Consider the following 12,667-nt stretch of genomic DNA (forward strand, 5'->3'; position numbering starts at 1 on the left):
GGCTTGGCCCCTTAGTTCCAGTGAAAGGAACTTTGAATGCTTCAGGATACCAAAACATATTGGACAATTCCATGCTCCCAACCTTGTGGGAACAGTTTGGAGCGGGCCCCTTCCTCTTCCAACATGACTGTGCACCAGTGCACAAAGCAAGGTCCATAAAGACATGGATGACAGAGTCTGGTGTGGATGAACTTGACTGGCCTGCACAGAGTCCTGACCTGAACCCGATAGAACACCTTTGGGATGAATTAGAGCGGAGACTGAGAGCCAGGCCTTCTCGACCAACATCAGTGTGTGACCTCACCAATGCGCTTTTGGAAGAATGGTCAAAAATTCCTATAAACACTCTCCTCAACCTTGTGGACAGTCTTCCCAGAGGAGTTGAAGCTGTAATAGCTGCAAAAGGTGGACCGACATCATATTGAACTCTATGGGTTAGGAATGGGATGGCACTTCAGTTCATAGTATGAGTAAAGGCAGGTGAGCGAATACTTTTGGTAATATAGTGTAACAGGCATTGGGTTAGCTTGCACAGCTCCATGGGAGCCTTCTCCAAAAGAGCTGAAGTGGCTGGGAACTGGGTTGGTAGAGCTCCAAAAAGGGCAAGAATTGGTTGTAAAATGACTCCAAAACAGCTCATGCAGCATAATTCTTAGGATCCACAATGCCGTCGTTTGGTTTCAGATCATTTGGTTTATGCTGCACCAGCTGTATGCAGTAATTTCATGATCTTTTCTTGCTCTTGTTTGGAGCTTTAAAGAACTGACCCTATGTTCCCAAGGTCCTATGTTCCTACAAAGTTTTTTTTTTATATATATACATTGAAAGCAGCCCAACGTTCGCTCAACATGAAAGGAAGCATAGTGTCCATACTTCTGGTATATTAGCAAAAATGCATAAATTCATAGTAAATGTTCAGTAAATTATATGTGAAATGGTGTTTCAACACTGTATGACAAGTGTGTTCAAACAAGAGAGTGTCTTTGGAAGCAGTTCATTGGATATTATTTACTGAACATGCACTATAAAATTTAGCATTTTTATTAATATATGAGCGGTATGGACATTATTCCTCATGTTTTCCGAAAGAAATAGGTGTCAGGGAACATGGAGCTGTTTTCCGCTTGAAAAAAAAAATTCATTGAGTTGACACAGAACTTGGTGAACACATATGTGCTTCCCTAAAGAATAACTTTTCAGCCATTTCACCTTACCTTTTCATTTGCTGTTTTCATTTGAACAATTTTTTCCATCTTTTTTTGATAATAACCCATTATTATAATGTACACATAAATAGCCACAGTATTCTTTGTCTGCCTAAGAGTGTATCCCTTAACAAAAGTCCCACATATTGAACAATTCACACCATAAAGAATTGCCAAGAACAGACTTTGAAATGGGTGGGATTGTTATTACAGGGAAAAAAAAAAAAAAAAAAAAAAAAAAACAGTATTTAGGGAGCCTTAAAAATGCGATCCATGCCTTCCCTTGGCTATACTATCATACTGAGTCATAGTTCTTCAGTGGTGATGACAGAATGGAAGCATTGTTCAGTTCTTGTCAACAAAGAATCATCACTCCCTCATGTCCCAGGTTTTCCTCTCAGTACAAGTTACACGGCAAATGAATCACAAGTTTCTTGCAGCCTCTTTCCCTCACTGATGAGCTCGTTATGGAGGGTGTTTACCACGGCTGTGTCCGGCGCAGAATTTCCTCAGCTGAATGAGATTCTCACATCTTTTGATATCTGTTCAATGCCGCAGTTCTACTATAATAGTAGAATTGTTACAAATTAGAATAGAAGTACTATTCAATAAATAGAATTGTAATCCTAGTCATTGTTTGATTTATTTATTTAGCAAATGTTCTCTTTCAGCCAGAAAATGGATTGGAACAAGTTGTAGTGTTTATAGACCACGCTAATAATCAATCAGTCAAAGAGTCATCCAAACATATTTTGAGCATGTAAAAGCTGTACGTTTATTAAGACAGCTGCTATCCATCTCTGATGCAGTGGAAAAAAATGAAGCCATAATTGTATGATTTTACAACAGCAATTTATTAAAAGTGCTGTTTTGACAAGCTCACACTCATCCTGCTGTATAATCCAAGTCTCCAGTGTCTAGTCATATGCTCAGTACTACTCAGATACATGTATTTTCTCTATAATTTTGATGCAAAGACGAATACAGCAAAATCCTCTCATGTACGGTCATGAGGCATGTGTGCACAAGCGTGTACGTTTCCCTGGACGAGCAACATGGATGAACTCACGCACGACTGGATACCAGAGACTTGGATTCAGACTTTTTGTGCGTGAGCTCAGGGCTTGACTCGGACGTGCACCTGTTTTTTCATGCCTTTTGACTCTACTTGGACTCATGCACTATCGCGTGTGTTAACTGTACTCACAAGGCGTAGTTGAGGACTTTTCCTTATTTTTCTTTGTGATAGAGATGTGTAAAGACTTTACTTCCTAAATGAGGATGAAATGATGTTCATGCCTCTCACAGTTTTATACCATGTGCTTCAATACAGGGGTAAGTGTGTTCAACTTCCTATGTGCAGTATGCAAAGATGCTGAAGGAAACTCCCCAAGCGGTGTGCTTTGCCTGTATGGATTTTACGATTTATTTATATTTATATTTATATTTATATATTTAAGAGCTCAGTTACATTCTCAATCTGCAAGCGAACAGTTGAAGAGAAGACACAGTCAACATCAAATTTTAACAGACATGTGTCAAGGATGCATCCAGAAAAGTAAGAGAGCAAACTCAGAAAGTAAGTTTTTTAAAGTAAGTAAACATTCGGGTTAGAATTAGATAGAACTTGGATGTGAGTTGGACTCCAGATTGGTGACTCGGACCCAGATGCAGGTAATAGGCACTCGACTTGGACTGGACTTGGACTGAACACTAGTGACTTGCATTTGGACCCAGCTTGAACACTGACGACTTGTGACTCGACTCAGACTCGAGGTCTAGTGACTTGAGTACAACACTGCTTGGACTGTACAGTGTGATGAGTGCAAGTTTTTCAAACAGAACATTTGATATAATTTTGCTGTCGTAAAATCGTAAAACAGCTCCAGTTTTTTTTTTTTTTCCATTGGTTCAGAGATTACTTGAATATGAATAGAATATGAGTTTACCATGAAGGCTTGCGAGTTAAACTTTGTTCGTGATACAAAGATTATGCATTATGTGTGAAGCAGCCTTTAATTGCCAGCCTATTTGAATTCACATGTGGTTTGTTCCAATTAAGCACACGTTTGGCTGGTTAAATGAAGCCTTTGAAACTTATGTCTTTATTTTTTAAACATTAAAAGATACAAATAAGAAAATCCCCATGTTACCATCCCTTGAAATTATTGAGCCAATTAAAATGAGTTCTCCACTTAAAGAATCTCAGCCGACTGTCTGTGATAGATGATAGGAAGTGCCAACTTTCATGGAGTCAGCTCTAGTTTTTATTACCTCCTATAAAATTATTTGCTTATAGTGACCTGATTAGCACGCTGACAGAGATTTTGAGCACAGCTCTCTCTTGCCTCTTTACCATCCTATTATGTGGAGGCGATCCACTGCAGGCTCTGTCCCAATACTATGATGTGCTGTAGTGCAGTCATAATGCATGAAGGCTTTAAAAGAACCGTTTAATAGTTGTGAGTTGATGTTTAGTCTACCATATATCTTGTCTGCCCCATACATAAAGTCCTGTAACACTTTGTCCCATGTTGCCTCTCTTATAATATCTCAGCACCAATTATCCAAGCCAAATTTCTCGTGTCGTTTGTCCTTGTCAAATAAATCTGATTTTGATTCTGATTAGGAAACATGGTTACAGGCATGGAAATTTTACTTGGCTGCACACCAGTGGTCTTTTATGTTGGAGGATGTGAATGTGAGGAACACTAGCTTGACAGATGGGTTTTCTTGTATGAAAAAAAAAAAAATCTTCATTCTCAGTTTCACACTCACAGCACAGCACTTCCATCTCCTTCTCTCTCTCTCTCTCTCTCTCTCTCTCCCTCTCTCCTTCTCTCTCTCCCTCTTTCTCTCTCACTCACAAGCTTACAGAGACACAATCGTGCCTTGTGCCTCTCACAAAGGAGAAAGGGGGGAAAGAGTGCTACAAGGAGAGCAGTGTGCGTGTATGTACTGCATTGATGCAAAGTACTTTATGTCCAAGCAATCAATAAATAACATTAAGCTGGACAAATAAATAAATGGGTACATAACTCGGGATTTGATTTTTCATGTTAGCACACTTGTGCCAGCACTGTGCAGGTGACTGTGAAATTGAAAGTACAGGTTTGCAGCAATGAAAAATGCCCTTGCATATTGTAATAGTTGTCCACCGATAGAAAAATTAGCTTTATTTATAACTTAGCAATGGATTGTAGATTTGTTTTTAATAGAATATCTTATATAACGTTTCTTGAGACCAGCATTTTGTAATTTGTTCAGGGTGCGCTCTCAGCCACAGTGCATAGCCTTATATTCATGTTAGTGTGTAATACAGTTATTCCTGTTATTTTTATTCGGACCACTAAGGGAACGTAGGCCACGTGGCCCAGATATATGAGGATGGCACAGTTTTGCCAGGTGCTCAGGGCACAGCAAGTCTTCTTGTTTTTCTTCCGGCGTAAACCTTTGAGCACGTAAATATTTTAAGCACTTCTGAAAGTTTGATGGGTCTGTGGATGGCAGTGACTGTAAGGAAGAGGAGGAAGAGGGGATTGTTGCTGGGGAGGATCTATGTTGCTGTAGCTCAGGAATGGATGAAGACTATTTTAGTTTAACAGTGCTGTCAAAAACAATAAAATAGTTATTTTAAATTTGCAACTAACCAGTATGTCTTTTTTGTATGCAGCCAAAATGTAATGGATTTGTATAGTTTATTTGGTCCATTTGCAATCCATGCTGATAGGTTACTCTGTGCATCTCTCAGGGGGCGGCTTATCACTATGCAGATCTTCAAGGCTGAATTGCACAGTGAGGACTTTAAATGCTGGTCTGAACTTGCAAATAGGGTGAATATGAATTATGGCAAACAGTGTGTAGCAGGGTGAGACTATAAAGAGGCAGCGTGGGATAAGGGAGAGTTTTGAATCACATGATCCTCAGTAAAGCAAGTCCATAAAGTGCCTGCACAGTATCTCTCGAAGAAGCAAACAATCAAAATAATCAATTGTTGTTTATTTATGCAATTGAACTTACGTAGCTGAACATTTTGATGAACAATGTGATGAGACAAACAGCATCGGGAGCCAGGCTTGCAGTCATAATAGCTTGGGTATAGGCAGTGGTGCGTCTGATTTGCATTTTACTTTTCAGGCATTTAGCTGATGCGCTTGTCCAGAGCGACTCACTACACGGCAAATGAGCAGGTCGGGGGTCAAGGTTAGGTTTAATTGCCTTGCTCAGATTTTGAGCAAGTGAGTCTGCAGAGCTACATTTTTCCATATGCATTTGGCAAATGTGTTGTATTCTGACTGGACAATGTAGTTTCTCTCATCAAACATGATTTATCGAAGTCATCAGAAAGCAGAACAAATTACTGGTAAGGATTGTTAGCATTAACCTTAGATGCATGACCTACCGATACCTACACTCTTCCATGAGTGGGGACAAAAATGACCCCAATTAGAATGAATGCGTTTTATGCTGTAAACTTAAGAAATGTCTTTCATTTTGGTTAAAGATGATGATTTTTATTGTGTTTTGGTCAAAAGAAGAATTATTTCATGTTTGATATCTTCATTTATCACTTTTTTATTAACATTCTATCTCAAAACATATTTTAAAAAGGTCAAAAAAGGTAAACATCCAAAAATGATCCCTATTAGAATCAATGCCTTTAATGCAATATTTCTTCATTTTGGTTTTAAATAATGATTCTTATTATATTTTGGTCAACACAAGAATAATTTCATGTTTTACATGTTCATTTTTCACCTTCTTTCATTTGATCAAAATATTGCAATCAATGCAGCTATCAAAACGTCAGCATTCATTGTTTGTGTATACGTCTGTCTGTCTATGCACGTCCACACATATGTACACACACACGCGTGTCTTCTCTCTTCTCACTGTGAGCAGCTCTTACAAACTACTTGTTTCTGGCTGTGAGCGCTGCACACAGGGTCACTGCATTTCCAGCAACTATTGCTGGCTTTGCGATCTTTGTTTCTTCAAAAGAAATCTAGCTGTGAAAAAATGTGGCGGACTTCTGTGTCTCTCAGTGACCAACGTCTTTTGGGCAAAAGACTCCATCAGCTGTGCATTTTATCATATAATGTCCAGGTTCATGCTGCTTCAGAATCAAAGTTTGGATATTGGAGACAGCCAAAGCATTGATATCTCTCAAAAGTAAAGCCAAATTGTGAAGACATTTTATGAAGTATATAAAGCTGAACTCTGAGAAATATGTTTTTAAGAGTAATTCACTCATCAGAAAGCCATAATTTGTTACTTGACATATATGGATTTATATTCAGGTGCATCCATCATCCTGAGAAATGCGGTTTCAGCGCTACAATTTTTGTTTTTAAATCAAACTTAGATGAAAACTTTTAAAACAACATATTTTTAGTAGTTGTTTTAATTTCATGTTCAGACTTTGTTTTTGTCAGAAACAATCAGGAATGCAACTGAAATGAAAACCAGAGTTTAAAATGTAGTCACAAAGATTGATGGCCCTTGGCTAAATGACAATATTGAGTGGTGTTGAATTCAGAGCATTAGTCAACAAAACCATTGTGACTTATTATTGTCTTTAAATGTTTCAGGGAAGCGTGGAAAGCCTTGGGAGATTACATTTTAACAGAGCTGTTGTTTTAGACTAAACAAAACACAATCTATAATGGTTTTACTAATCAAGTAGATCAAGACTCTGAGGGCTGACACAGTTTCTGAATGACATAACAAGACATTCTAGGTGTTACATAACAGCTATGGCGGGAGCTGCTGGATGGTAGGCTGCATTCACACTGCCGCGCAAAGTGTCCCAATTCCATTTTTTTTTGTTTTGTTTTTGTTTCTCTCCTATATCACACAGATGTAATGTTTTCAGTGAAGTGTTAACAGATAAAAACACATAATCTGATCTTTTCATTTATGATTATATGTGACCTCAAGTCTTATTCATGTTCATGTGACTGAAATCTAAACAGTCACATTGGAGTTCATGTGGTTTTTATGTCATTCTCCATGGGACAGATCACTGTCATCCTAACTAACATGCCTTTGGCCAAAAAACATGGAGGACAATGATTCAAGCAGTCGATGGACCGGCAGCAAAGTCGCAAATTTAATTAGTGTTTGAGAGATGCTAGGGGACATATTGCATTATTGCATTCAACTAGTGTTTCAAACCATTATGATTAGGGCATGGACTGTAATTTCAGCAGCCTTCATGACAGACTGAGTGGATGTGATGTCTTTTGTTGAGAAATGATATGAGACATTATATATATATTTTTGTTGTTGTTGTTTTTTCTATGCAACAGATATCTTAAAACACATCAGGACAACAACCAGGGATTATGAAAGGTTAAAAATGTGAAAACTGTGGCCACATGGTCAGAGCAGTGTTTAAGAATAGGCGAAGGACCACGACTGTCATGCATGGTATTTCCTTAATGATGTGTTTTGGCCTTGGATGCATTTCCTGCAAGGTTGGAACTGACCAAGTTTCTTTATTTTGATTTGTCTTGTTTTGCAGCAGTGGTTTGCATCATACTCGGCAGGCCCACGACTAGAATGTATTCATGAATGTTAAATCTTTGTCTTATTTTATTTTGTTTTGAATTTTTTTCCATGTAGTGTTGATGGAGCAAACAAGGTTTTTAACTCTGTCATGTCTTCCTTCCTTAAAATTTTTAATTTTGTCACAGCTGTCCGTTGAAGGTATGTGATCAAAGTGGAGGAAGCAGCAGTGCAGTTTTATGCTGCTGTACAGTGTAATTCAGCACAAATCTGTGTCCTGAACCCCCTTCAACTCTCTCTCTCTCTTCCAGTTATCCAGCTGTATGCGAGTTCCTACAGAGTAATAACTTATTATCAGTCATCCGAGCACATGAAGCACAAGACGCCGGGTATGTAACCCTGATAACACTGTGTGCGCATCAAGAGACACACACACACACACACACACACAATCCATCATAAACATGAACCTTGCAGCTAACAAACATACATATAGTAAATAGTTACAGGTGTATAATAAAATGCTTTTCTTTTATGTCTGTCTTTACCTCCACCTGACCACTTTGAAGCTACCGGATGTACCGTAAGAGTCAGACCACCGGCTTCCCCTCCCTCATTACCATCTTCTCAGCACCAAACTACCTTGATGTTTACAATAACAAAGGTCAGACCATCTCTTTGATTTTCATATTTCAGTTCAGTTAGACTGTAACCTCTCTCCATTTGTATTTTTGTACTCCATTTGTGCTTCTGTGCATTTTGTAGGATGCAATACAGCAATTTTCTGATGTATCAAGAATATGGGCCTGAATTATGTTCACTTATGTGAAAAATAGCGCTAAAATAATTAGTCAATCAATCAGTTAGTCAATCACCAGAATATGAAGTGCTTTTAAATTTGATACTTCGATAATCATTTATTTATTCATTATTTAAGTAAAAATACCAAACATCTGCGGGTCAGTCTAAAGAAGCAATTGGAAGGCATTACTTTTGGCTCTGCTAAAGTTGGGTGAGCATTTGTCATTAATTATGGTACTGCATACTCTAAATTATTTAGCGATTAATGGAATAATAATGATTGATTGACAACGAAAAAATCCTTAGGTGAAGGCCTAGTGCAGAGAATGTATTGGGATAAACCTCTTAAACATAGATCTGTATCACTGTTTTTATCTTTGTTTGGCAGCCTTTACTGTATGTTTTGGTGTTTCTACATACTCTTACTCACCATTACAAGGTGCAACACCCTGCTGACAAAAATGGATCATTCCTACACTGAGTCATGTTGATATGCAATGTAAAACAGGAAAGCTGGCCTTGAGAGATTCAGTTGCTGTTAGATATAAAGTTGGAATAACAGAACTTATGACCTAAGTAACTTTGAGCCTGGTGCTCTGAATGAGCAATGCATCTCATCCTCTAACTCTGCAACACAATGCACAACAAAGTCTAGGTTATACTGAAAATTATATGATGAACAAATAAAAAAAAAATCATCCAATCAGATGTATGCAAAACAGCTATTAATGAGATTGAGGGAGAATGGCAATAATCATGCAGGCCAATGTCTACAACTGAAAATCGGCATCTAATGCAGCCATGCTACAGCGGCGGAGCGTTTGGTGAGAACACACAGCGGGATGCAGGCAAGATGACTACCCTGGGTTCCCCCCAGCTTATCTAATAAACTGGTTTAAACTGAACAAACTCAAGTGTATGTGTTAATGTGGCTGCAGTCAGCTTATAAACGGGAATGAGAATGCATCAGGGAGCCCCCGTTTGTTTGTGTTCTCAGATCTTGGTTGCCATGGGCTATGGGAGATGGGGAGCGTGGGAGGAACTGTCGGCACTGCTGACTATCTCCATGTGGCTTTATCTCTCTTGATGTAACAGTGTCAGCAATGCTTGGCCTCAGCTGGGCCATCTAGTGGCTCACTGTCACATTTTCAGCTCTGTTTGTATCTCACACATCCTGCATGCACACAAGGGGTTGCATATGGACACGTATATAAATATACCAAAGTGAATCATAGCCCTCATAATAATTTAGAAGTGAGCCTCAAAATAAAGTTGTGCATATGACCAAGAAAAAGATTGGACTTCATACAGGAGGGTTTTAGGCACCAGACACCTTGTGTAACTAGTAGGTGCTACAATAACAACAGCTTGCGCAGTGCGCACTATAAAAACAAATTACCAGTCACTTAACACTGTATGAATGCTCCCTGAATGGCTTGTAACTACATGAGCATTGATTTTTACATCATGATGTTTCTCGTAAAAAGGTATTTATGAGCTGTCTGTGAATGTCTACACTTTGTATTGACAGTCCTGGAAGCTGGGCTTTCATCAGCAAATATCATCACAAATATCAATGGGTAGTGTCAGATGAATGCTGCTGACAGACCACCATACTTGTTCAGGAGCTAGGTATCAATGTAATAGCTGGTAAAAAGACTTAAAAAATTGTTTTCAAATGCACCTGCTTTGCCCTTTCAATCTGTGTGAATGCCACTGCAGAAAACATTTTAATCCACTTTATAGGTGGCAGTAAAAGTTGGTTTTGAGACAGGAAAAAACTACTCTCTTGAAATAAAACACAGTTAGCCACACAATCAACATTTAAATGATCTGCCCATGACTATTAATATTTGCCTATCATGTACATTTGTCAGTATTTGTGTTGTGGTATATTTTTACTTCATTTAAAAACACAACTACATGAAAGTGAAGCAAGGCTTTGCTGAAAATAAAGAGCATGCAAAAAAAACTTTTTAATGTTGGCATTTTAAAAACTTTTTTCCAATAATTATCCAAATATTATGCAGCGACAGATCCTGTGAGCGCATGCATGTACATGTGACTCAAAATATGTCAGACAGCAGGCTACAAATGGTTAAACATTTAGGCTTTAAAAATGTCCAAATTAGGATTTTAAAAATGTATTGAGTCCATCCTCATATTACTCATGATGTGCTGTAACAGTGTCGATGACACATTAAAGTGCATACTGCCTTCACTGACTTTAAAATTTTACAGCTCAGTATATTCAGCCATTTCAAATGCACAGTTAAAGATCTTTTCTGGTTGCAACATATTAAGGTAATAATCAAATAATCAGTTTTAGATAGTTAGATATAGCAGACGATATTTCTAAAACATCACCAGGCGATGTATCTGTGAATCCAATGGCAGGCCCACCTTGGTCTGAGGCTGTGTACCTGCGTCTTTGATTATTGGATGTTAATATGCTCATTCTATGTTGACATACAATGTTTTTGACTCTACTATCCCTCTGCTGCTGCCCCCCTAGCTGCTGTTCTGAAGTACGAAAATAACGTCATGAACATCCGACAGTTCAACTGCTCACCCCATCCCTACTGGCTTCCCAACTTCATGGACGTCTTCACCTGGTCTCTGCCCTTTGTGGGCGAGAAAGGTATTGACTGTTTCTAGAAATAAGTCTTCTGATAAAAATAAGTCATACCTTTTTTTATCTCCTGGTAGGCTGAACACAGCATGTAATACATGCCGTCTTTGAAGATTCTCTCATATTTACCTGTACAACGCACTGCTTACAACTATCCCTCTCCTTTTTTTCCACCCATCGACCACTCTCCAGTCACAGAAATGCTGGTGAATGTGCTGAGTATCTGCTCTGATGATGAACTCATGAATGATGAAGACGAGATCTTTGATGGTAAGAACCACCGAAAACATTAGAGCAGACCAGATTACAAGGATTAGGATTTCCATTTTCTGGCCCTGACTCTGTGGTTTGTGTTACAAAGAATGCCAGAAAAAAAATCCACCAGTATTGCTCAGAAAGCCACATTCTTTTTAACTTATTATGCACTGTGGGCTCATGGGTCTTACATAAAATGATCTCTGTACTTTTGAGCTTTTCTTGTTCAGATTTGGGCTACTCAGAGTGCTCACTGAGAATTTTGGGCCTCCTTTACTTGTGCTCAGCTTTATTCAAAATGCAGACTAACAGCACTGAGTTTCTGGGACTTGCATGGCTCAAGATCTGCACATTTGATTGTAGCTATTCAGACATGGACTATCGGTGGAATGTACAGATGATTTGTGTATACCTTTAACTAGGTTTATTTAAAACTGGCTTCTTTTTTTTTCCTTTGTCAGGTCTTTTTTTTGTTTGTTTGTTTTTTTGCATTTTTGCATTTTTGCTCTTTTAAAGGCAAGGATTTCCCTTTAAAAACTGTGATTTTAATTAAGTTTCATTTAGGATGACTGTACATGAAAAACGAATTGGCACTTTGCCTTGTGATATTAATTGGATAAAGATAATATGCTTAATAAAATCGGAAACAATTTAGGCTGGCCCATGTGTTGTTTGTATTGTACATTAATGTATCATTTGTTGCAGCCAATGCAGCTGCGGCACGCAAGGAGGTGATCAGGAACAAGATCCGTGCCATTGGGAAGATGGCCAAGATGTTCTCAGTCCTCAGGTATGTGTGCACTTGTGTGTGCGTGTGTGTGTGTGTGTGTGTGTGTGTGCGTGTGTGTGTGTGTGTGTGCTGTTGGCAGGGTTCAGGGCATAGCAGAGTTGTTTTCTGGCTGACCTGGGTTCAGTGAAGCTCTCTGACCTGTTTGCCTTTCTTTTGCGTCTCTTGCAGAGAGGAGAGTGAAAATGTGTTGACGCTTAAGGGCCTGACGCCCACTGGCATGCTGCCAAGCGGGGTTCTCTCTGGAGGCAAACAGACACTGCAGAGCGGTGAGCACAAGGCTCAGTAAGAGCCTTTTCTCCAGCTCTCACTCTATCCCTTTTCCTCTTATTTCCTCATCACTCCTTGTTTCTTCCACTGTCCCCATGTCTCTCTCTCTCTCTCTCTCTCTCTCTCTGTCTGTCTGTCTGTTTGTCTCTCTCTGTCTATTTCTCCCGTCTTTCTCTCTCTTAAAACACTACGCACTAAACATTGTGG

The 12,667-nt window shown here is 38.9% G+C and overlaps 1 protein-coding gene across 1 annotated transcript in view; it reads left to right on the plus strand.

Moving 5' to 3' along the window:
- The window catches only part of LOC115371796 (serine/threonine-protein phosphatase 2B catalytic subunit alpha isoform-like), a 41,187-nt gene that overhangs the window by 21,311 nt on the left and 7,209 nt on the right, over positions 1–12,667 (plus strand). Inside the window, exons 7-12 of the mRNA XM_030069341.1 lie at positions 8,027–8,104; positions 8,285–8,379; positions 11,032–11,157; positions 11,341–11,418; positions 12,109–12,193; positions 12,362–12,459. Coding sequence (XP_029925201.1) covers positions 8,027–8,104; positions 8,285–8,379; positions 11,032–11,157; positions 11,341–11,418; positions 12,109–12,193; positions 12,362–12,459 — 560 coding nt within the window. The remainder of the gene's footprint in view (positions 1–8,026; positions 8,105–8,284; positions 8,380–11,031; positions 11,158–11,340; positions 11,419–12,108; positions 12,194–12,361; positions 12,460–12,667) is intronic.

Source organism: Myripristis murdjan, chromosome 14, assembly GCF_902150065.1.
Source record: "Myripristis murdjan chromosome 14, fMyrMur1.1, whole genome shotgun sequence".
Taxonomy (NCBI): domain Eukaryota; kingdom Metazoa; phylum Chordata; class Actinopteri; order Holocentriformes; family Holocentridae; genus Myripristis; species Myripristis murdjan.